This window comes from Chenopodium album, chromosome 17 (genome assembly GCF_948465745.1).
Source record: "Chenopodium album chromosome 17, dcCheAlbu1.1, whole genome shotgun sequence".
Lineage (NCBI taxonomy): Eukaryota > Viridiplantae > Streptophyta > Magnoliopsida > Caryophyllales > Amaranthaceae > Chenopodium > Chenopodium album.
This window is the reverse complement of record NC_137850.1, coordinates 15,267,716-15,292,888: the sequence shown is the minus strand read 5'-3', so window position 1 is coordinate 15,292,888 and position 25,173 is coordinate 15,267,716. Positions and strand designations below refer to the sequence as shown.

General features: G+C 32.9%; 1 protein-coding gene across 1 annotated transcript in view; it reads right to left on the bottom strand.

Annotated features, from left to right (window-relative positions):
* Positions 1 to 20,252, bottom strand: part of LOC145587639 (secretory carrier-associated membrane protein 1-like) — a 29,919-nt gene extending 9,667 nt beyond the window's left edge. Inside the window, exons 1-6 of the mRNA XM_081644364.1 lie at positions 20,199 to 20,252; positions 19,207 to 19,263; positions 16,450 to 16,563; positions 16,279 to 16,341; positions 15,880 to 15,913; positions 15,656 to 15,782 (exon numbers count right to left, since the gene is read on the bottom strand). Of these exons, the coding sequence (XP_081500490.1) occupies positions 15,656 to 15,782; positions 15,880 to 15,913; positions 16,279 to 16,341; positions 16,450 to 16,563; positions 19,207 to 19,263; positions 20,199 to 20,252 (449 nt within the window). The remainder of the gene's footprint in view (positions 1 to 15,655; positions 15,783 to 15,879; positions 15,914 to 16,278; positions 16,342 to 16,449; positions 16,564 to 19,206; positions 19,264 to 20,198) is intronic.
* Positions 20,253 to 25,173: the final 4,921 nt, after the last annotated feature.

Sequence of the window (25,173 nt, the reverse complement as noted above, 5' to 3'; positions counted from 1 at the left end):
CTTTGGTCTAGCTCTATGGTTTCAGGTTGCAGTACATGGGACTTATCAGGTATATACCTTTTTAATTGAGACACGTGAAATACATCGTGCACTTTGCTTAGCTCCACAGGTAAGGCTAACCTATAAGCTACTTTGCCTATTCTTTGCAGTATCTCATATGGACCAATGTACTTTGGGCTCAGTTTCCCTTTCTTTCCAAATTGCATTACTCCTTTCATTGGTGATACTTTTAATAACACTTTATTACCAACATCAAACTCCTCTTCTCTACGCTTTAAATCTGCGTAGCTCTTTTGGCGATCTTGAGCTGCTTGAATCTTGGCTTGAATTTCCTTTACTTGCTTCACTGTATCCTCGATCATTTGAGGCCCTAGAATCATTGTTTTGCTTATATCGTTCCAACAAATTGGACTACGACACTTTCTCCCATATAATGCCTCAAATGGAGCCATTCCTATGCTCGCATGATAACTATTATTGTAAGAAAATTCAATCAAATCCAAGCTATCCTCCCATCCTCCTTGGAAGTCTATAACGCAAGCTCGAAACATGTCCTCCAAGGTTTGAATGGTTCTATGAGTTTGCCCATTTGTGGCAGGGTGAAATGCTGTACTCATCTTAAGTGTCGTACCAAAGTTTTCCTATACGCTTCTCCAAAATTTTGAGAGAAACCGGGAATCTCTATCAGACACGATATCCTTTGGAATTCCATGTAACCTCACAACATTCTTGATGTAAGCCTTTACAAGTTGCTCCATCTTCCAAGTCTCCTTCATTGGTATAAACACCGTAGATTTTGTCAGTCTGTCCACCACTACCCAAATGGTATCATTTCCACTCCTTGATTTTGGAAGGCAAGTCACAAAATCCATTGAAATGCAATCCCACTTCCATCCAGGTATTTCCAATGGTTGCACCGTTCCCTGTGGCCTCTTGTGCTCTATTTTCACTTTTCGGCAAGTCAGACACTTTGCTACGAATTCCGCAACTTTGTTCTTCATTCTAGGCCACCAATACACCCTTTTCAAGTCCTTTTATAGCTTATCCCTTCCTGGGTGTACTGAATAGGGCGTATTATGCCCCTCTTCCATTAGCTTTCTCTTCACCTCCTCACACTTTTGTGGTACACACCATCGACCCTTATACCTCAAACTTCCATCTTCATGAATTTTGAAATCTGTAGCTTTACCTTGCTTTATTTTCTCTCGAATCCTATCCAATTTCACATCTCCTGCTTGGTTTTCCCTTATCTCGTCGAATATGGTTGGTTGGATAGTCAGGCTCGCAAGAATGCCAGCTAGTACTCCCCATTCTACTACTTCTAAGTTCATTTTCCTCATTTCCCTACATAACTCATCAGCCACTATCAAGGTATTTAATCCGTGACTGGTCTTACGACTTAGAGCATCTGCTACTACATTTGCTTTCCCTTCGTGGTATTGTATGTCTAGGTCATAATCCGTCGTATATTCCAACCATCTCCTCTGTTGAGAGTTCAAATCCTTTTGAGTGAAAATGTATTTTAAGCTCTTATGGTCTGTATAAATTCTACATTTCACTCAATACAAGTAATGACGCCAGATCTTTAGTGCAAAGATAATCGCAGCAAGTTCTAAATCATGGGTTGGGTAATTCACTTCATGAGTCTTTAACTGCCTTGATGCGTATGAAATTACCTTCCCATTTTGCATAAGCACACACCCCAGACCATTCTTTCACACATCGCTATACACATCATAGATACCACTGTCGTCTGGCAATGTAAGCACTGGTGCTATAACAAGCTTCTGTTTCAAGAGTTGGAATGCTTCTTCACACTTATCATCCCACTCAAACTTCTTGTCTTTCCTCATTAAAGTAGTCATAGGTTTAGCAATCTTCGAGAAATCTTTCACAAAACGCCTATAATATCCTGCTAGACCTAAGAAACTCCGAACGTCAGACACTGTTTTGGGCGTAGGCCAACCCTTTACAGCTTCGATCTTGGCTGGGTCTACTTCCACGCCATCCTTAGACACGAAATGACCTAAGAATGCAACCTTTTCCAACAAAAATTCACACTTAGAGAACTTTGCATAAAGATTGTTTTCTCTCAATGTCTGCAGAATCGCTCTCAGGTGTTCCACATGCTCCTCCTTGATCTTAGAAAAAACCAATATGTGATCTATGAATACCACAACGAACTTATCCATAAATTGATGAAGAACCCTGTTCATCAAATCCATAAAGATTGTCGGAGCATTGGTCAATCCAAATGGCATCACCGTAAACTCATAGTGTCCGTATCTCGTCCTAAAAGCAGTTTTAGGGATGTCTTCATCTGCAATCCTCAATTGATGATATCCAGACCTCAAGTCAATCTTAGAGAACACGGTTGCGCCTTTCAATTGGTCAAATAAATCATCAATCCTTGGAAGTGGATACTTGTTCTTTATTGTCACCCTATTTAGTTCCCTGTAATCGATACATAACCTCATGCTGCCGTCTTTCTTTTTAACAAACAGAACTGGTGCTCCCCAAGGGGATGCACTCGGCCTGATGTACCCTTTGTCCAACAAATCCTGCAATTGCTCCTTTAACTCACTCATTTTTGCCGGTGCCATCCGATATGGTGCCTTGGATATTGGTGTTGTTCCTGGGACTAAGTCTATAGTGAAATCGATTGCCCTCTTAGGTGGCATCCCAGGGATCTCATCCGAAAATACATCCAGAAACTCTTTTACTACTTCTATATATTCTGGCTTGACTGCCTCCTCATAGTCCATGTTCCTCACACTAAAAAAGTATACTGGATGCCCTTTTCTCATGTACTTTGCCAACTTCAATACAGAAATCAATCTAGGGCATTTGACTTTGCCATGGATCCAATAAGTCACTGGCTCATTCCCACTTGTGGTCATTTTTACTTTCTGCGATCGACAACCTATTTCTGGATTGTACTTGCTCAACCAATCCATTCCTAGGATGACATCAAAATCCTTTAACCCAAACTCAATCAGATCCGACTGAAATTCTTTCCCTTCAATCTCTAAAGGTACGTTCCTAAAGGTTTTGGTACAGTTCACTACCCCGCCCGTTGGAATGGTTATTGGTAAATCTACTGCTTCTACTATTTTCAAACGGTCTTTAAGTTTCGAAGAAATTCTTTTCGAAATGAAAGAAAAATTTGCACCAGAATCAAATAAAACTTTAACAGGAATAGAGTGGATAGAAAAAGTACCAGTGATAACATCTTTTGTGGAACCGCCTCATGCCTACTCAACACATTCAATTTTCCTACAGCTCCACTTTTCTACTGATTATTCCCATTGCTGCTGTTATTATTATTCCTTGCTCCGTTCTGCTGCGCTCCCTTATTCCCATGGAAGCTGTTGTTGTTTCCCTGAAAGTTCCTTTGGGTCCCTCCTGAATTATTGCTTGGTTTATTCCCATTAGAACCCTTAGAGAAACACTCATACTCTCGATGCCCAAGCTTGTTACAAGCACGACAAGCCACCAAGTTGCCCTCACAATCTTTTCCAGGATGGTTATTCTTGCATCTCCTGCAAAAATAACGCCTCTCATTTCTGTTATTCCCTTAGTTATTATTTCTAACCCCTCCATTGAAGTTACGTCCTCCTTGACGATTGTTACCTTGGGAATTGTTGTTGTTGTGGAAGTTGTTGTTGTTATGGTGGTACTTCTGCTTTTTGAAGCTATTCTGGTTACCCTGTTGATTCCCAGAGTTCTGTCCTATCTCTTTTCTCTTCTCTCTCACTTCCACATCCGCCAGTTCCTTCTTTTTCTTCAACTCCAAAGCATACAAGTGTGCAGCTCTGTCATATACTTCATCCAAGGTTTCAAACACTTGACCACATAACTTCAGCTGCAAATCAGTAGTCAACCCACTCTCAAACTTCCTAGCCTTTGCCTTCTCCGTAGAAACCGACTCTTCAGTAAAACGAGACAGCTCTATAAACTTCGTATAGTATTCAGTCACTAACAGGCCCTCCATTTTGAGATTTGAGAATTCCTCAGCCTTTTGCTTCTATAAGAAGCTAGGGTAAACCTTGTCTTTCATCTTTTCTTGGAACTTAGTCCAATTGAATCTAGGCAGCGCTCTAATAGTTGTTTCATTTTGTTGCCACCAAAGATCAGCTTCACCTCTCGAGTAGTAAGTAGCACAGCCCACCTTAGAATTTTCTGGGCACCCAACTGCCCCAAACAGTTTCTCAAACTCCCTTAACCAATTTTCCAGTATGGTAGGGTCAGGCTCTCCTTGATAGGTTGGTGGTTTGCTTTGAGCTACCTTCTTAAAAAGTTCTCCCTGAGCATCCCCATTGGTGGATGAATTCCTTGCCTACTGTTGAGCTACAACTGTTAATTGCCTAACAACCTCATTCAACTCACTCCCAGAATTACCTCCCCCTGCTATTTTGCTTCTCCTGAATTAAGAACAAGGGTCTAAATTCATGACGAGGAAAGCTATAAAAATCTAATCTTTTCGGACATCGTCTCTCTTGTCGGCCGACTGCTTGTAGCTACCAGGGTCAAACTTCGAATCATCTTCCTCCTCCATTGGCTCGGGTGATTCTGGTTTAGGTTTCACCTGTACGAACTCTCCCTCTTCCTCCTCATCAGAAGAAATTTCTATAATGTCTGGAGTTAGAGGTGTATATGGATTAGAAATTTCCATAAATGAACTATCTTCCTGTTGTTGTTCCTCATTTTCCGCTTGATTTCCCCCTGAAGAATGAGAAGAAGAAGAAGAAGAACTTTCTGATTGATGACTAGGAGAAGGTGGATTTTGCCCCACTGGGTTTTCGAAATAATAATCATGGTATGGAAGGTGAAGTTGTCGGCAATGGGCCTTCTCGACCCTAACAAGGTAGGAAATTAAAAATCTGTAATCCGGGTACCATTGTCCATAATAGTCCCTATATTTGTAGTAGTTTGGGATGTCCCCTGGTAAATAGAAATCAGAAAATTTGGATTTGACAACATAATAAGGGGGCTCATCCGGCAAGCAACGGACAATCATAGCTGAAATACGATCAGGGCTATCAAAAATTCTGTCCTTTAAAACATTGCTCCTGTAGGAACAGTAAAAGCGAATCTTTTAAACGTAATCATAGGGATGTTCATTTGGTTTCTTAGTGAGAGTGCCTAGTTCGGTGTATCTGCTAGGAAGGTTCGGCATCCTGTAAGGAAAAGACTTAGAAAAGAATTCCCTTTCCCAAAGAAAACAAAATAATACAGTTCTTGCATGAAATAGGTTCAATGTTCAATCAAACAATTTTCTTATTTCTAACCACATAAATACATGCTCACAAGTAGTCCATAAACATGATTAAACATCACAACCTAAATATTAATGCATACAAGAACATGATTATTTCTAACTTATATGCCCAACTTCTTTCCTACCCAATCTCGCCAACATGCTTTTTTAAAAGCTATTAACACATAATACTTACCTTAATCCTTGCTTTCCTGCAAAATGAACAAACTAAAAATATATTTGACCCCTTTTTAATTAAATTTTTCGAAATTAAATAAGAAGGAAGGCAAAGTTCGAACCTCCCCAAAAAAAAAATTTCGAATCTTCCCTCTAAAAAAAAAATTTCGGATCATTAAATAAAATAAAAAAAATAAAAAAATTTCGACCCTTCTTTTAAAAAAAAAAATTCGAACCAAAGAAAAAAAATTTGGTTTTAAATTAAAACAATAAATATTTAATCTTCCCAAAATAAAATAATCAGAACAGGATAAAATAAAATTAATTTTCTAAAAAAAAAATTTACCAATAAATAAGTACTTGGCCAAGATTAAATTTAACACTTTAAAACACGTTTTTGGCTTTAGTGGTAATAAAATCTCAACCAAATTTGTAACACCCTAGAAATTCCTTTCTTTTAAAATACCTGTTTAAAACTTTAATTAGGAATATCTAAGATATTACCGCCACCGTGATAACGGCTAAGGCAACTATCAAAGACACACAGCGGAAGACTAATTTCAAACCCTTTCAAAACAAGTCAACTTAAAAAGTAAATCAACGAAAGTAAAGTCAAAACCAAAGTCAAACGAAGTAAAATAAAATCAACCTACAACTTGGAACCATTATAAGCCCTTATTAAAACCAAACCAAATTCAAACCTTTTCGTAAGTATTATCATAAATAATTATAGCGATAAACACATCATAAACTTATGGAAACTAGCATGATACGCTCTTCACTCATGCCCATTCATGAATATGCTTCAACACCTGAAAAGCTTATCTCTACCTATTTCCACTACTCTCCATTATAAATGGGTCATCATAAGGGCCAAGATAAAGACAAGGCCAACAAACACACAAAACACACAATCAGCAAAGCTAAGTACATAAGCGTAGTTAACACACTAACATACAATTCCCTTTCAACACACAACTTACCTTGTTGCATCTGTTTTTTTTTCAAGCATACAACACTCAATATAATTCTTACTAGAAACTAAATAATTTATTTAGCATTGATTACGCATCGAACGGGTTTCCCCCTATCCTCCCCAAATAAATTGAGGTTACTGACACGGGAGCTAACCGTGCCAGCATCAAAACCATACATAGGTGACGGAATTCCTACGCATAATAATAATAAAAAGGAATATACAGCGTCCTGTACTCCATTAGAAGTTATGGTTAAATATAAAACCCCATAACTCCCCCCATATGTTCATACTCAAGGTATATACGTTCCAAGAGTTTTGGTGCGTAATCTCTTTCACTTTACGTTATTTACAAATTATTAAACTTAGTGACGACTCTCAAACCATAATTATTCAATCAACAATAATTATTCAAACAATCAAATATTTCAATTTAATTCTTGAATAATTAGTGACCACATAATGTTTAATGTTGAATCCTTTTTAATTCTACCTCGGTGCCAATGACACCTTAAACGCATAAAGCGCCACAAATCCTATCCCTCGGTGTTAATAACACCTTAAGTGCACAAAGGCACCAACATACAATTTATTCCTCGTGTACATAGACACTTATATAGCTCTTTTCCTCATGCTTGTAGCATCAATTAAAATTATATAAACCATTAATAAATTCCTTTTCAATATTCTAAACCAAATTAAACATTTAGTTTAATTAAACATGCTCTCTAACATGCCACAAATAAATATGTGGTTTATAAATAATATTCCAAACTATTATTTTCCATACAATAATCCATCACAAATAAATCATGCCTCATAATCCAATCATCAATAACATCCAAATAATAATTTCCAATCCAAACCTAGCATGATACTACTTGTAATCAATCAAACACATTTAGCACGCTATTACATCAACATAATTATGCTACGTACGCGAACGTACCTTGAATACAATCTTAATATCGCCACAATTAATAGAAATCACTCACTTCAAAGTCTCCTACAATTTAAAATCATAAAAGAATATTAAAACCCACTCTACACAAATTTCCAGCAATATATACTAATATAAAACCCCTCATAATTTATTTAAAATAAGCTGAAATTATATTTAAAACGTCATAATTCAATCTCAACTAATGGGTAATTAAAATTTCTCAAAGAAACTTGATTTCTAATGCTTTACCAAAAATTCCAGCACTTTATTTTAATTAAATCTTGCTATAATTTAGTCTTAAAACACTTTAATCAAAGGTTTACACCATTATATATCATATTCCTTCAATAATTTATAAATCAAGAACCTAGGGTTTCAAAAATTGGGGCTTTTTAATTAAAAACATTATCTGAAAATTAATTAACATAATACTTTTAATCAAACATCAAAATCAAATCACAAAACCCATAATTAATATTTAGATCTAAGATTAAATTGATTTTTAAAACAAAAATTAATAATTTTTTTTTTAATTCGAAAAAGAGGGAGGAAGAAGGTGGCGGCAGCCACCACGCCGGCTGCCAGCGCCAGTGGCCGCCTACTACCGGCGGCTGGCGCTGCTGCCGGTGGCTGGCAGTGGTGGTGGGGGTGGCCGAAAAAAGAGAAGGGGAAGGGGGAGAAAGGAGAAAGAAAAAAAAAAGAAAGAAAATAAGGAAAAGGAGAGAAAAGTTTACCTTGGGTTTTCTCCACTCTGGGCAAAGTTTTGATTTGCCTCATATATGGGTTATTTATACCCCTTCTCTAAAACCCTTCTCCTTAAACTTTCCCTCTTTAATTTTCCTCATCCCATCCCTAATAAAACTTTATTAAAATAAACTTTCCTAAATTAAACCCCAACTTAATTAAAATAATTAATTAAATAAACATTCCTTTTATAAAATATTTCCAACTTATTAAAATAAATAAATAAAATACTTTAAATAAAACATTTAAATTCAATTAAATACTTCTCAAAATACTTATTTTAAATAAAATACGTATAAAAATACGAGGTATTACACTGAGATAAACTATCTGAAAATCCGATAATCTGATCTACATCCAATCCGAAAATTATGGATAACCGATCCGAAATTGATTTTGGATCGGATATCCGATCCGAAAACATCGTATATCTGATCGGATTTCCGATATCCCAATATTGGATTTCGGATATCCAATCCAATATTCGGATATATTACTTGTATTATTATTTCATTTTAACGGTTTCAAACTTTCAGTTACTCTTTAGTATTTACCCAATTCCCCTATAAGCCCTAAATCCATTTCTAACCAGTACCCACACCGCCTCTCTCTCTCTCCTCTCTCTATCTTCTCTCTCCTCTCAGATCACCGCCTCACCGCTCCTCTCTCTCTCCTTTCTCCATTATCTCCTCTCAGATCTCCTCCTCACTGTCTCTCAGATCTCGTGGTGGCTTCCCCCTGTTCCTCATGGTGGCTTCCCTAATCTCTCTCATTTTCACAGCTGCTCCTACTCCTGCTCCACCAACAGCGAGCCGAAGACTTCCCTCAGTCCTCAAGCTAATTATAAAACCGGTACAAATATATCTTGGATGGCTGGGTGCCCTCCATCACCATCCACTCCTCGTTCATTCTTCTTGAGATTCTTGACTTTGTGGGTAATATCCTTGTTGCAATAAGATTTGATTGTATGATTAAATTAGTAGCAATTAATATTGATTGTAGCACATTGGTGGGTAATTTGTAAAAATTAGTTGCAGTTTACTGTATTATATGATTTTAACTATCAATTTGTTCTATAAGGTTTTTTTTCTTGTTTTTGAACTATTGTTCAGGTTACACTCCATAAAACAAAAGGTTAAATAGCAATTAAAAAAAAATCAAATTTTCTATTAAAATAGCAATTAAATCATATTATTAAAATATTCAGATATTGGATATCCGAACTATCCGATCCAAAAGTTTTCGAATTGGATACGGATATCAAATACTCCCTCCATTCCATTAATTCGTGCCTATTTCTCTAAAAACATAGTTTTTAAGGAGAATGGTGGAAGTTTGGAGAATATTCTATTGGAAAGATTAAAAGTAGAGAATATTGTATGGAAAGATAAAAAGTAGAGAATATTGTATTGAAAAGAAAAATAGTAAGTAATGATTTTTTGGGTATATGTATAAAAAGTAAGTAATGAATATGGACTATTTTTAGAAACAAGCACAATATTTTAGGACGCCCAAAAAGGAATACAGACACAAAATTATGAGACGGAGGGAGTACTTGAATTTTCGGATTCGAATATCTGATCCCGTGATCCCGTAATCTCAATTTGGATTCGTTCCTTAATTTAGTTTGAAACCTTAATAAATGTATCAAACCCTATCTAATCATCTAAAATATGTGAAGCTCAAGCCTTTTAAAATTTTATTTTAAATGAACAAAATTACCTAAAACATAGTTTAATGCAAGAAAGTAAATTGATTTCATGATCTTTTTGTAATTTTACTCTTAAATTCTACAACACCGCTCTTGTCCTTAAATTATGCTTACCAGACTTCTACTGGTCGTAGTTAATGAGGACAATGATCTTTTAGGTTCAATTTGTAGAAATTTTAAAGAAAGTAAATAGTAATCTCTTTCAAAAATGAATTATCAAAATCCCATTATATGCTTGAAATCACGGTTCTTACCTACAAACGAAAAATCACAACTAAGAGCAAGAGCTTTGCCACTTTTATTAGGATCATCAATCTCCATTGCCAAACACCCCAACCCTCCATTACATATCTACCCTGTATAAACAAAATGACCCGAGTCATAACTAGTCCTACACTCCATGTCCATGACCTTCCACCTCATATGAAATTCCATTATCACTTACCCTAATAGGGTAACTAACCCAACCCTTTCAATCCTCCCAAAAAAACATATTAAAATTAATATGTTTTTTTTTAACTAAAACAAGCAACATTACCTCGGTCAAGTACGTCTTAATTCTTCTTACATTGAAGAAAGTCAACATTATTAAAACTCAATCCAAAAAACCATCAAACTTATTATAACATCTTAGATATCAAATTCATACCCAAAACTAAATCCAAGAGATATAGATAGGGAAAGTATATTTAGAAAAAGTAGGGGGAATAAATCTAAAAGCATGAAAGATAAATAATTAAAAGTAAATTTTTAAATTTGATTAAAAAAAACTTTTATTTCCTTTACCTTAAGGTCAAATTAAATTTTAAAAATGTTGATATGCTTTCTATCTACTATAGGTATATAGGGATTGGCATCTTCTAGGTGGAATAAGAGGACAACGTTGATATGTTTGGAGAAATAATAATAGTGGAGAAAAATTCACTTAAAATTCAATTGGGATCATTTAATATTGATTAAAGTGCTTTTAAAGTTACCAATTTAATTCGTTTATAGAACTTTAATTTTAATCAAACATAATTATTAAACTTTGCCTTATTTTTACATAGCTGGGTAGCCGTAACAATGATGACAGTAATTCTTTACCACCAACAACGAAAACAAGGCTTAATTTTCTCAACTTCAACGATTAGGAAAGCAAACATAGAAGTGTTCTAAGGAACGAGAAGCTCGAATTTCGTTTAGACTTACTAATCGAGGGCAGATTTAGTCCGGGCTTGACTCCTGAGAAGCATTTGAGAAATGTTTCAGAATCTAAGAGAGTCACATATGTCATGTTGTCTTCTATTCCAGAGGATTGGGCTAGAAGATTCATGGACTATGAACCTTATCTCTTATTCAAATGCTTACGTGATGTTTGAAATGGATTACTGAATTCCCATGTTGATGGGGAATTGGATGGAAATATCGAGGAAATCATTAATATGGTTCCTAAGAATGATGACTCCTGGACTGGAAATATTAGGTTTGAAACCTATAAGATTAGTGGTGAGATAATCAATAGAAAACTCATGCCGGGACAGTCAGTACAAATTCATGTGGACATAATGGTTCAACTATTCAACCACATGAGTATGTTAGGGAGACCATTCAAGAATAATTAGGTTCATGACATAATTCTTCATTCTCTACATGATGGTTTTGACCACGAGAAACTTTCTCAAGATGATGAGGATTCTGCGGTCAAGCTAGTTGATTTACTTAAGAATCATCCAGAAAATTACCTGAAAGGAGAATAAGCCATTGCTTGAACAAGGATGTCCTCACTAAGATGAAGTGACAGGTAAGAGTTACCTAATATTCTTGTTATAAACATTTTAACTTTCACTTAGGTATGTGATACCAAGTTGCAGTGCTTAACATTATTAATGTTGTGCAGCAACTGCAAAGAAGTGAGGCTAGCATGGAAGTGGAGCTTGAAGGTGCATTAGAAGTATTCGAGTGACCAAGAAAGCTTCATAGTTTTATTTCAGAATTTTTTATGAGAAGATAAATGATTTTGGATGAAAAGGAAATGAAAGGGAGTGCTATTATATTATATATAATTTCTATTTAAAATTAGCCAAACTACTTTCTTTGTTCTTTTTTCTTACTTTCCTTTTTTCTGTTCCTTCGCTTTCTTGATGAACAAATGGCCTTTAAAAGACAATTGGAATAAGTAAATAAATCATGAAAGGAACTTCCAAATATCATCACGCCATGTGAAACCAAATATTATCACAAGTATTTATCTAAAGTAATTTATAATAATCAAGAATAGCCATAATGCAATTATTCTACAAGTATATGTATTTAATGGGAAGTAAAAGATAGAGACAAAATATCTATGTATAAGGAATAATTTATTATTTATAGTATTAATTCTACAACTATAAACAAAATAAATAAAAATTCAATTCAATTAACTGCACTTTCATGGGAAAATTTGTCTCAACACTCTGAATTGGCTTGGGTGCACCCAACATCCTTTACTTTGCGTAGTAGAAAAAACACCACAAACTAATACCTAGGGTGCAAAGCGCACCTATAGTGAGTATTCTGGCCACCATTCTCGCCAGAGCCAGTGAATTAAATTTTTATTTTTCGATTTGTGTGCCGAAAAATGTCCCGTAAATGTTTCAGGGGTCATTTTAACCCTTAAGGATCCAAATTGAGCTCAAAACAAGCATAAAAATAACGTACGTGATTTGTTTAGTGTGTTATAAAATATCTCAATAGATTGTTTTTTAAGCCGAATTGAGTCATTTATGCTTTTTTTGCTTATTCTGAGCTCAATTTGGACCCTTAAGGATCAAAATGACCCCTGAAACTTATACGAACCATTTTTCGACACGGAAATCAAAAAATAAAATTTAATTCATCGGCTCAAGCGAGAATGGTGGCCGAAAAACTCACTAAAGGTGCGCTTTGCACCCAAGCCATTAGTTTGTGGTGTTTTGGCTACTACGCGAAATATAAGGTGCTAGGTGCACCCAAGCCATAGTTTAGAGTGTTGAGGCCAATTTTGCCTAGTTTCTTTACATTGTATGTAGTCAGTTTTCTTACATTATTAGATGAATAAATATCATAACACACTTCAGATAGATAATAAGAAAATAAAAGCCTTCCAAATTAAAGGTATGTGATCGGGATAGGATAGGTCGTTGGTCTACTAACCCTAATCAAATTAATTATTTATAACCTAAACTACCCTAATACGAGTATAGGGGTAAGTAAAGGGTCGAACCCAAAAGGACTAAGTGTATCAATCTATGCTAATTAGACTACTAGGAAAGCTTGTGAGATAGAGAGAGGTTCAACTAAACACAACTAAGAACAAATAACTAAAACTAGGGAAAGTGGAATCCAATTACATCAATACGTTTAATAACATCAAACAATTAGATGAAAATGACCTCGATTAGGAACAATCAACACATTTAACTCACTCTCGCACAATTAAGCATGTTAATTATCCTACTAAACTAATTCACTCTCGTGCAACTAGCCTAGCAAAGGTATGGAAGAATTTAGGGCTCTCAACCAACTCACTCTCGCGCAATTGATTGAAAATACAATTAAGAACATAGAATCAATTAGCTAGAAAGATTCTAATCCATAAAAGCATCATCCATACACAATAATCAAGAAACAATTCCATACTAATCACAATCAATCATTAAATTAATTAACATAATCTTCACCCATTTCCCTAGAACAAAACCTAAGCTAACATGGTGAACAAAAACATGGAAAACAAGGTAAAATAATAATAAAATCAAGAATCAAATAACTAAACTAATTAATCTACTCAAAACAACAAATAAATAAGCAAAAACAATAATAAATGAAAGCAATAAAGGTGAGAGAAAGTTAGGAAGACTCATTGAATTTATGAGAGGAAAAATCCACAAATTTGCTTCTTCAAAATCCCAAAAACTCCATGAAAAATCCAAGCTTTCTCTCTCTAAACTAATCTAACCCTAAGAGAGAGAAAATAAAAGAGCTAAACTACTCTAATCTAATCTAGGGTGGAATTAAAAATGTTAAGTGAAAGTTAAGAGGAAATAACCCCAAAGGGGTATTTATAATACAAGCTAAAAATAATAAAGAAAATAAAATAAAACAAATAAAGAAAATAAAATAAAACAAAAGAAAAGAAAAGGGAAATAGAAAAAGGGAATAAAAATAAAAAAATAAAATTAAAAGAAATTAAAAACCAAAATCCCCCGAATTCCCTCGACACATCAGAGTATCAAACCCCCGAAATCTTCCTCTTCGTGGCTGCTCTGAACTTCCATCATCCAACACCACGCAAGAAACCATCATCACCGTTCATACTTCATCGTCATCAATCAATCATCAATCGTGGCTGTCCAATCTTCATAAAAATCACGTGAAAAGCTCGTGATTGAACCCACAATTGTGCGCCCGCGAAGACGTCGCGCAGAGGTCGCGCAAAGCTTCTGCCTCGACTTTGATTTGGACTCCAATTTGTGTGCGCCTTCTGACAGAGCTGCGCGCCCGCGGTGGTCTGGGTTGCTGCAATTTCGAAGGTTCGATTGAAGCTGCTGATTGTTGTTGGTGTTATGTTCGTTGCTGTTGTTGGTGGTTGTTTTGTTGTTGTTGCGGTGGTGGAAGAGAGTAGGGGAGGTACGAATTTTGGGGTGTGAGATGCGGGTCGGTGTTGTGGTGATTTTGGTGGTAGATTGGAGGTGAGTGCGGTTGCTGGGTGAAGGTTATTAGTGTTGCGGGGTGGCTGCGAGGAAAGTAGGGGTTGTTGGTGAGTGTGTGATTTGTGAGTGGAAAGCAAGGAGCAGGGAGGAGGGCAGTGTGGTGGGGCTGGTGGTTGTTGTTGTTGTGGGAGCAGGGGAAGTGTTTTTGGGGGGTTTTTGTGGCTGCTGTTGTAGCTGTGTGTGGTTGGAGATGCGGGGCTATGCAGGGAGCAGCAGGGGAGGTGCGTTTTGGTTGCGGTGGTGTTGTGTTTGTTGTTGCTGTTGATGTGCGTGGTGGAGATTGATGGTGGTTGGAGGTGGTTGTGGGGTTTGCTGGTGATTTCGGTGGTAATTGCTGGTGATGATTGGAGGTGGTTGATGTTGTGGGTTGCGAACAGAGGTGTTGGTTGCTGCTGGGGTTTGTGGTGGAGGATAAGGTGTGTGTGTGGTGGAGGATAAGGTGATAGCAAATATAGGTGAGGGGCAGCAGCTATGGGGTGAGATGTGCTTGCAATGGCTCGGGTTCCAAAATTCTAATGTGGTAATTTGACCTTGAAATCTGTGCTTTGACCCGCACACATACCTGCACACAAAAACAAACACGAGGGAAAAACGTGACAAAGACTAAAATAAAATAAAATAAAGTAAGAAAAATAAAGTAAAATAAAAAAGATAAATAAAGTAAAATAAAATAAAATGCTAAAACTAAAGAAATAATAAAATAAAATAAAATAAAATAAAATAAAACAGAATAAAATAAAACAAACTAGAAACTAAAATAAAATAAATAAAACGAGAGAAGCGAGAAATTATTAACTAAAACTACAAAAATAAACTAAAAACTAACAAAAAGGGAAAAAATACACAAAATTAAGATAAAAGACGAGAATAAGAAAATAAAAGAAATAAAGGAAAAATAGGGTTAAATTAATAGAAAATAAGCCGAGAAACGACTCGATAAATACCCTAAAAGTGACATAAAAGTCACTTATCAGTATGCTATAAGTTTCAATTTTATATTAATATTTTATAGAGAAACAAAGTTATATAAATTTCATGAGATACATCCTTTAAAATTATCTAGAGTTGCAAGTCAAGTATACGGCATCATCCATTTAAGTACGTTTAATATAAGTTATAAAATTATAACATACCAAGATATGTTGAGAATGCAACATACTGTAACGTCTGCAAATGAACAGGTATTTTATTTGCAATATCGTGGTGAATTAGAGGGAGAAACGAAGGCCAGTTCTTCTCTTCTATTATAATTCCAGCTATAAAAGTAAAGTATTATTAGACATTAGATTATAAATCATATCCTATGTAAGACACCTTACTATTGACATCCACAAAAATGAAGAGCATTATTACCTCGAGAGATGGCTTCTTCCCTCCTTTTTAATTCCTGCATCCATGACAGAGATCAAGATAAGTTACGCAAAATAATATTAAGTACATAGTTATAACTTAAAATAAAGAGAAATACAATGAATCTTGTTCAATTCTTCAAGATTGTTGTTATTAGGAATTTCATTTACAATAATATATAAATCATCACCTTTAAAAAAGAAAATAGTATAAGAATTGTAAATTGTCAATTCTGAAAATGAAACAGGGTTAGAACAATAATATAAAGAGATGTAAACATTAAGATGAAATTTTTCTGAAGGATATGTGTGATCATAAAATCATATATGCTTAGCCTTAAAAGTCTTTATTGCCCATAAGATAATAATGGTCCTAAACTTGTGAGTTATGAAAGTGCATTACATGTTCCTTTCTCTTCAATTCAGCTTCCTTTGCTTGTAGTTCCCTCTCCCTACTCATTATATCATGTAAAACATATATAAATACACAATCCACAATTATAATTTCTATATACGAATAATGATAAATAAATAGATAAAATTGCTTTCTAATGTTAGGTAAACTTAATTGTACCTTTCCATTATTAAAAGGAATATCAATTGTTGCACCACAGTTGTAATCATCACGTTCTGACGGAAGTGGTGACAATATTGTATTTGGGGTAGGAGGAATACTACCAGGATTGTGCTATTACATAGTACATAAATTAGATAATAGCATTTCTTATAGTACAATGTAATTTATGTTCAGTATAGAATAATTTCATTTCTAAAAGGTGAGTGTAAGATAAAAAATAATCATAAAAAGGAGGAAAATTTGAAACAAATGCTCCCACCTTTGCCTCATCTTCTCAAAACAATTCCACCTTTTCGAAATAAGGATACATCTCACCTTTAACCACTATCTCCCCAAAACAATCCTTTAACCTGTTTCTTAAGTTGGTAACCGATTATAGGATTGTTATGCCTCATGTCAATTTTTAATTGGTTTTTTTATTAATTAAAATAAAAACAAAAAAATTAAAATCACACCACAAAATTGTCACAAATTGGATTAAACAAAAAAAAAATTAGAATTATAACACCCCAAAAAAAAAAAAAAAAAAAACCTAAAAATTGATTCCACCACCACCTAATGGATTCTTGGATGAAATTCGTTAGTGGGACCCACCACGTACATGTGTTAGTATTGCATTGGTTTTAAAAAAAAAAAAAAGTAAAATATCCTAAAACCTAACCCAGCCCTAGCGCCACCACCGGAAACCCTAAACCCCCACCGTCAGCAGCCCTCTTCCCCAACCACCGGCACTTGTGAAACCCACCCAAGTTGACTAGTACCATGACGCAGCACCCTAGCCCAACCTGAGACCAAAGTTGACCCATTTGACCCACCCCACCACCCTTTCTTACCTTCCACCCTTAAAACGACCGAAATTAACCATGGCTGCCCTCGATTGGTCGATTTTAGCCGCTAATTTCAATAGCTATTTCAAGGGTTAAGGAAATGGGAGTGGTTTCCGCAGCGGGCAGAATGCGTTAGTGTGGTTTCGAGGAGAGGGGAAAGGGGAAAGGGTGGTTTTCGCGGCGAGTTGAAGGGGAAAGGGTGATTTTGACGGTCAAGGTGGGGCAGGGGAGGTGCCGGCGGCTGGGTTGGGTTACCCACGGTGGGTGTAGGAGTGTTACTGGCAGTAGAGTTAGGGGTGGGTTAGGTTTAGGATAATTTGTATTTTTTTAACCAATGCATTACTAACATGTGTCGTAATGGGTCCCACCAACGAATTTTCATCCAAAATGTTTTAATGGTGGTGAAATCAATTTTTGGGGTTTATTTTTGTGGTGTTATATTTAAAGGTTTTTTTTTTTTTTTTTTTTTTTTTTTTTTGCGATATTATAATAGAATTTGTGGTGTTATTTTGCAAAATTTCCAAAAAATAATAAAATTAAACTAGCCCCCTCCTGATCTTTTTCCCTTATTAGCTCTTCCCCACGTGAACTAGCTACCTATTCCTGTTCGCCGGAGCCAACCATACCCCTTTGTCCCGAAATCTCCTTACCCACTTTGAAACCAATGTCAAGGTTTTTTTATTAGCGAAATTGTCCTCTGCAAAATATGTGGTAGGGGTGGTGATAAGGTGGGTTTCGAGTGGCAATGGCGGATCCAGGGGGTACATAGAGGTACAACTATACCCCCATTCCGCGAAAAAAATTAATTAAAAAAAAACTGATAACAAAAGAGACCGCCTATTCACAACCACTAATGCCCCGCCTTTTTGTGTAAAATTTAAAGAGACCAGCTATTTAAAAAAGACATTTATTAGGATATTTGACTATTTTTAATGCTAAAATACTACTTTTGATCAAAGAGACCTATTGTTACAAATAACAGGTCTCTTTGGTGATATTTGTTAGTTTTTTCCACCATAGAATAGTACTTTCGATCAAAGAGACCTATTGTTACAAATAACAAATATCATAGATAATCTCTTTTTTTACTCCCAAACTTATTTAGTTACTCAATTATAAGTCATGTTGTATAGTTTACGCAAATACTAATACCATAGCCAAAATAATTATGCATATGCTTCACTTATTACTTTGTATTTTTAATTCCGTACCCCTATTCCCCAAATACTAGATTTGCACTATCAAGTGGGGTGGGGTTCGATTTAGAGGTGGTGCCATGGGTTTTTGGGTAAGATTTTGAGGGGGAGGTAGAGGAGTTTTGCTGGTCCATTGGGGTAGGGGTCAAGTAAGAGGAGGTGGTGTTTGCAGGAGTTGGGGGTACGTGAGAGTTTTGATTTAAGGGGTTGGCTTGGTGGGCTAGGGCTAGGGTGCCTAGGAAGGGGTAAGATTGTTGGTGGTGTGGGAAACAGAAAGATAGTTTTTTTTAGGTTGTAGTGGTGGTAGGGTGGCCATATAAGGTGGTGGACTAGAACTTATGGTGTGTGCGGTGGTTGTGTTATTTTTGAAATTTTTGTTTAAAAATAAATAACCTGTAACATATTTTAGTTAAACGAGACTATTTTTGGGAAGATGGGGGTTAAAGGTGGGGTTGTTTTGAGAAATTGGGATTACTGGTTTCAATTTTTCCTAAAAAGAATTTGTATGAATGAGAGAGCACTTATTTTATGACTTCAATAATTAATCATCTAAGTTGTTGACCATGTCTAGGTCACCTTTTGAACAAAAAACATATTACACACATAGGTATCCATTAATATAATCATGTATGTGTATACACTTGCTCACACATAAGGATGATGTTTAAACCCCAACAAAAACAGGTGAATGCTCAAAGAATCATCAATTGATGTCAAAAGAATGCACTTACAGGCATGTAAAAAGGACTGCCACTAAAATTAGATTGATTAGTACCTTTTCCTTCCTGAAATTTTTATTAACAACCATTAAAGATACAACTTTGAACATAAAATAGTTTCCTCTTTATGCATATCTTCCTGTTTTTTCTTTATATTATTTAATAGATTTATGTAGGGCCAAATCTCAAAACTAACTTTTTATTGAAAACCTAAATGTTACCTTAATTTACAAAAACAATTATGACTGTGATACTACCAAGACACATCTATATAGGTCACATATGTTACCAAATATTCAATATGATCTATTCCTAATGCAAATTAAACTAACATATACTTCATTTGTTCCAAGTTAGATGATACAATTCTTTTATCAATTTGTCAATGCAAAGATTCAATCGTAAATATCTTTAATTATATTAATGTAACAAAAACTAAAATTGAATTTTAATTAAGTGCACATAAAAATGAATCTATCAAGATCCAACATGACTATGTTTCTTTATATCTATAAATCACAAATGCTAGCTTAATCAAAGTAAATCTAATGAATAGTGCCAAAAGTCAAAACGTGTCATTTAATTTGGAACGGAGGAAGTAATAAAAATTATAAAGTTCCACTAGAAAATAAAATCCCCATAAACTTCTCTAATTATATTTGTACTAGAAATAATAGTTAAACTAGAAATCCACATCTATCATATGAAACAACAATTAAAGCATCATAATTATTTTGACTACATATTTCTCAAAGATGTCCATGAATCAAATTCTAAGAGCCTATGTAAGCACAATACATTGTCGTGCAAAAAAAAAAAAAAAAAAAAATGGGTTTAAATATGCATTGTATACAAATCATAATAGATCTTACATATTCAAGAAAAATGGAAAAACAACATAACAATGACGATAATAAATTATGATACTGTATAACATTTATCTACATATTCAAGGGAATCAAAGAATATTTAAAATCCAAACATGCTTTCAAAGAGAAAGAAATCTTACTTGCGAAAGGATTTATATGTTCGTCAAATGGATTTCGATCATGCGCCATGAAAACAGAGTCGGAATTATAAGGATCGCATTAAATTAAATTTGAACGATGTAAGAGAAGATATGTGGGAAATCTACTAGATTTTTCAAGTTTGTTTATAATTTGGAGAAAACGTTTTAATGAATGGCTATGAGATTATCTTTTTATTTTCTTGATTTTTTGTTTGATTTTGAATTTAGATGCATTCTTATTTATAAATTTAAAATGAGACCATTAAGTTTTATAAAATTTTTTTTACCATTTTTTCATGCAACAAAGACAGGGATCACATATCACCTTTTCTAAGGTAACATGCACTAAAAGTGTAGACCTTTTTTTTATTATTTTTCTTTTGAGGAAATAGACTAATATATACATTAGGTGTACTTTATAATACTATGATGTACATTATGCTTGAGTTTATTAAATATCTTGTGTTAGCACTTGCCCTTCTCTCAAAAATCAAATTAGAAAATGATGACCCATTTTTTTCCTCTCTTCTATGTCTTCTTAATGGCTAACCTCGTTTCTTGTCTTAATGACATTCTCATCATCCTCTGAAACATCAACGCAAAGGCTACACATACACTCAGTGTATGTGGGACAGGCATACACCAGTGATGTGTCACCTTTCCATTGGTTGTTCATTTAAGTCCATAAAAAAACAAAATATGAAATTTCATTTGAAATTTTAGATTCAAATTTCAAATGAACTTGGGCCCCAATCTCCCCAACCACCCCACTCTCTCTCTCCACTCTCATTTCGACCAGCCCCTTTTTTTGGTCTAATTTTCTCTCTTCTCTCTCCTCTCTCCTCCATTCTTCTTGTTCTTCATGTTCCTATCTTCTTCTTTTTAAAAAAAAGAATTTTATCCAAATTTTGTTTATAAAAATACTTTACATGTCAAAAATTTATGGAATCAATTTGCTTCAATTTTTTTACGATTTTTATTTTTAATTTTCGTTTCACAAATCCCCAATTTCTAGGGTTCTTCTCTCTCCTCCATTGTTCTTCATAATATTCATCTCTTCTTCTATAATTTTTTTCCCAGATTTGTTTGTGAAAATAATTTACATGTTTTTAATCTTCAATATTCTAGATTTGTGTACACAATTTGCTCCATATTTTTTAATAATTTCTTTATTTTATTTTCTTTTCACATCCCTTGAAATCCCCAATTTCTAGGGTTTGTAATCGCGAATTGGAGTTCAATTCCAGTACTGAAGAAATTTAATTAAAATGGAGAATTACCCCCGGCAAAATGATGGGTGATCCGAATTAAACTGGAGAATTGTATGTGTAACAGCAATTTGGAGATCTATTTTGCCAATTACGATTTTTATTTTTATTTTTAATTTTCTAGTTTTTAATTTTAATATTTGTAAATGAATGTGAATTTGTAATATTTAACATTGTTGATAATTAAACTTTGCGTTTTCCATTATATGATTTGTTTCACATCAACCCGATATGTTAATTGAACTTGGTGTTTTCCATAATTAAAACATAATATTTCATTGAAGAAAAATGACAAATCGTTATTTCTAATGTTCTTCAGTTTTCTCTTATCATCAACATTAATGTTTGATAAGTTAGTTTATTTTTTAATAACACAAAATAAAAGTTGTAGTAATCACAATCATAAAACATGGATCTGTTCTATATATCCCAGTAACTGATTAAACACAAATTTTAAGTTCAATATAAGGGATTCGTTGTTACTAATTTAGATTTTATACTACTTATATTTCAATACCTATTACATATAAATATTTTGTAGTTACTATGTTTATGTGGAACATATTATTAAAATGTAAGTAAATTTCACACATAATTACAATATCAATACAAGAAACAAAAGTAATAATAATTTTTAACGAAAAACATATAAGATAGTTTTCAACAAAGAAATATTAAATATAGAAATTTGTGAGATTGTTGATTTTATATTTGTATTTTATTCTATGACACAAAAAAAAAAAAAAAAAAAAAAAAAAAAAAAAAAAAAAAACCAAAAAACAAATTAAAAAGAATAATAAAAAGACTGCGTATGCAATTTTATAAAAAAGATAAAAAAAAAAACAAATTAATCAGAATAATATACGATCAATGTAAAGGATACACATTAGTCATATCTTAATTTATTAAAGGAATTTGACACAGATAACCCTTAAGGCTATATGTAAAAGAAGCTTATAAGAGATATTCTATATTTAGAGATCTCCTTACAAAAAGTAAAGAAAGTATAAAAATATCCATATATATATATGTATATATATATATATATATATATATATATATATATATATATATATATATATCCATATATATATATATACATATACATATATATACATGTATATATATATATATATATATATATATATATATATATATACATATACATATATATATACATGTACATATATATATACATGTATATATATATGTATATGTATATATATATATATACATGTATATATATATATATATATATATATATATATATATATACATATGTATATATATATATATATATATATATATATATATATATATATATATATATATATATATATATATATGTTGTAGAAACTTTTACTTCATTTATTTCATTTTTGACAATATTCTATATTTATTAGTAGTTGATAATCTTTAATATGAATTACATTTGCTTTTATTGTAACCCTCCACTATTTGATTATAACCATTCACAACTAACTTTTAGCCCTCTAACTTGAGTTTTGTCATTACATTGTAAATATATATATTTTTTGTGTAAATATGTACGTATTTGGTTAAACAATTGATCGATAGTTAGTAATTTTATCCCTACCATTTAAAAAGTATGAAATACCCCTTATGGATTAATTACTATGTTAATTGAAATAAAGACAATATGCTTTTGTAGTCTATTAATTACTATATTAATTGAAATAAAGAGACCAGGCTTTTCAAACTTTGAAACATTTGATGACCATTACTATGATAATTCAAATTGAAATAAAAACACATTATGGGCAATAATTTTCAATTATACTATTAACGAAACGATTGTAAGTTTGTTTGTGATTTGGTAACAGTACGAATTTAAATAGTATTGGAAACCTGTATGATAGTTTGTAAATAACAACGATATGTACTATAAGTATTTAAAAAATCTATTTGTTAACATGGTGAATATCCCGCAATCTTGGTTACAACTTCGATTATTTAATACGAGATCCATGCATTTAGGTCCCGGGCTCGAATCCTATGTTCGCTTTAAGTGTGATTTTTTTACTTGAATCAAATATATGTAATTACTGTCGAAATGTTTTTAGTAACAATATGTAATTTAATAATATTGGAATCTTATATAATAGTTTGCAAATAACAACGTTGTATTAAAAGTATTTTAGTCATATTATTGACGCTAATGTAGATGAAAAATGATAATAAAATAAAGAGTAGTTAGAGATCTCTTTACATTTGTAAAAATTTTACTTCATTTATATTATTTTTGACAATATTCTATATTTATTAGTAGTTAATAATTTTTTTATGAATTGCAATTATTTTTATTGTAACCCTCCACTATTTGATTATAACCCTTCACACCTTACTTTTAGCCCTCTTACTTGAGTTTTGTCATTACATTGTATATATATATATATATATATATATATATATATATATATATATATATATATATATATATATATATATATATATATATATATATATATATATATATATATATATATATATATATTTTGTATAGATACGTATTTGGTTAAACAATTGATCAATAGTTAGTAATTTTATCCCTACCATTTAAAATGTATGAGGTACCCCTTATGGATAGTTTGTTGGATAATTTTTAAATCGTTGATATACTTTCATGCACACATTAATAATAATGACCTCTTTTCTTAACCTCTTAAGATTAGTGTATGAACATGTATACCCCTAAAACTTATAAGAGAATTTTCAACAGCTAGATATTAAATATAAAAATTTGTCATAGTATCTAATAATAAGAATCTATTGTACGTGTCTTATTAATGTTAAGTAATACATCATATTAATAATGCTAACAAATAGTAAATGAATTATTTACTGTTAAAATTTGGATTCTTCTTCACCTAAGGAAAAAAATAATACACCTCCTTGCAAGATGTAACAAAATATAAAAAAAGTTTTGTATAGTCACATTTATTATAAAAGATAACTACTTTTAAAATTACAATTGTTAATTTCATAAACGATTTTAAACCTTCACTATTTAATTTGAGCCCTCTAACTTTAGTATTATCGGTGGTATTGGGTGGTTGAATCAAACATTAAGTATTTCACGGTTTAATTTTAAGGTGGATTTACTTGGGAAAATGTAGCTTGACAGGGGGAAATACCGTGTCACAAATCGACAATTATCATAATGTGTTTGAATTCCATCAAGGTTTTGAAGTCCATTAATTACTATGATAATTGAAATTAAGACAACATGCTTTTCAATCTTTGAAATATTTGTAGTCCATTACTATGATAATTAAAATTGAAACTAAAACAAATTATTGGTAATAATTTTTAATTATATTATTAACGAAACAATTGTAAGTTTATTTGTTATTTAGTAACAGTATGAATTTAAATAGTATTGGAAACCTGTATTATAGTTTGTAAATAATAGCGATGTGTTCTATAAGTATTTAACCCAGCAATTTGTTAACATGATGAATATCCCGTAATCTTGGTCACAACTGCAATGTATAAACCATATTCCATGCATTTAGGTCCCGAGTTCGAATCTTATTTTTGTTAATTATAAGTGCCATTTTTTTGGAATGTATTTGAATAATATTTCCATCATTTGTTTAGTAACTCTAGATATTATACTACAGATAATATAGGTGTCATTATCAAGTTACTAATATATAGTATTCAAGATACGTAAAAGTT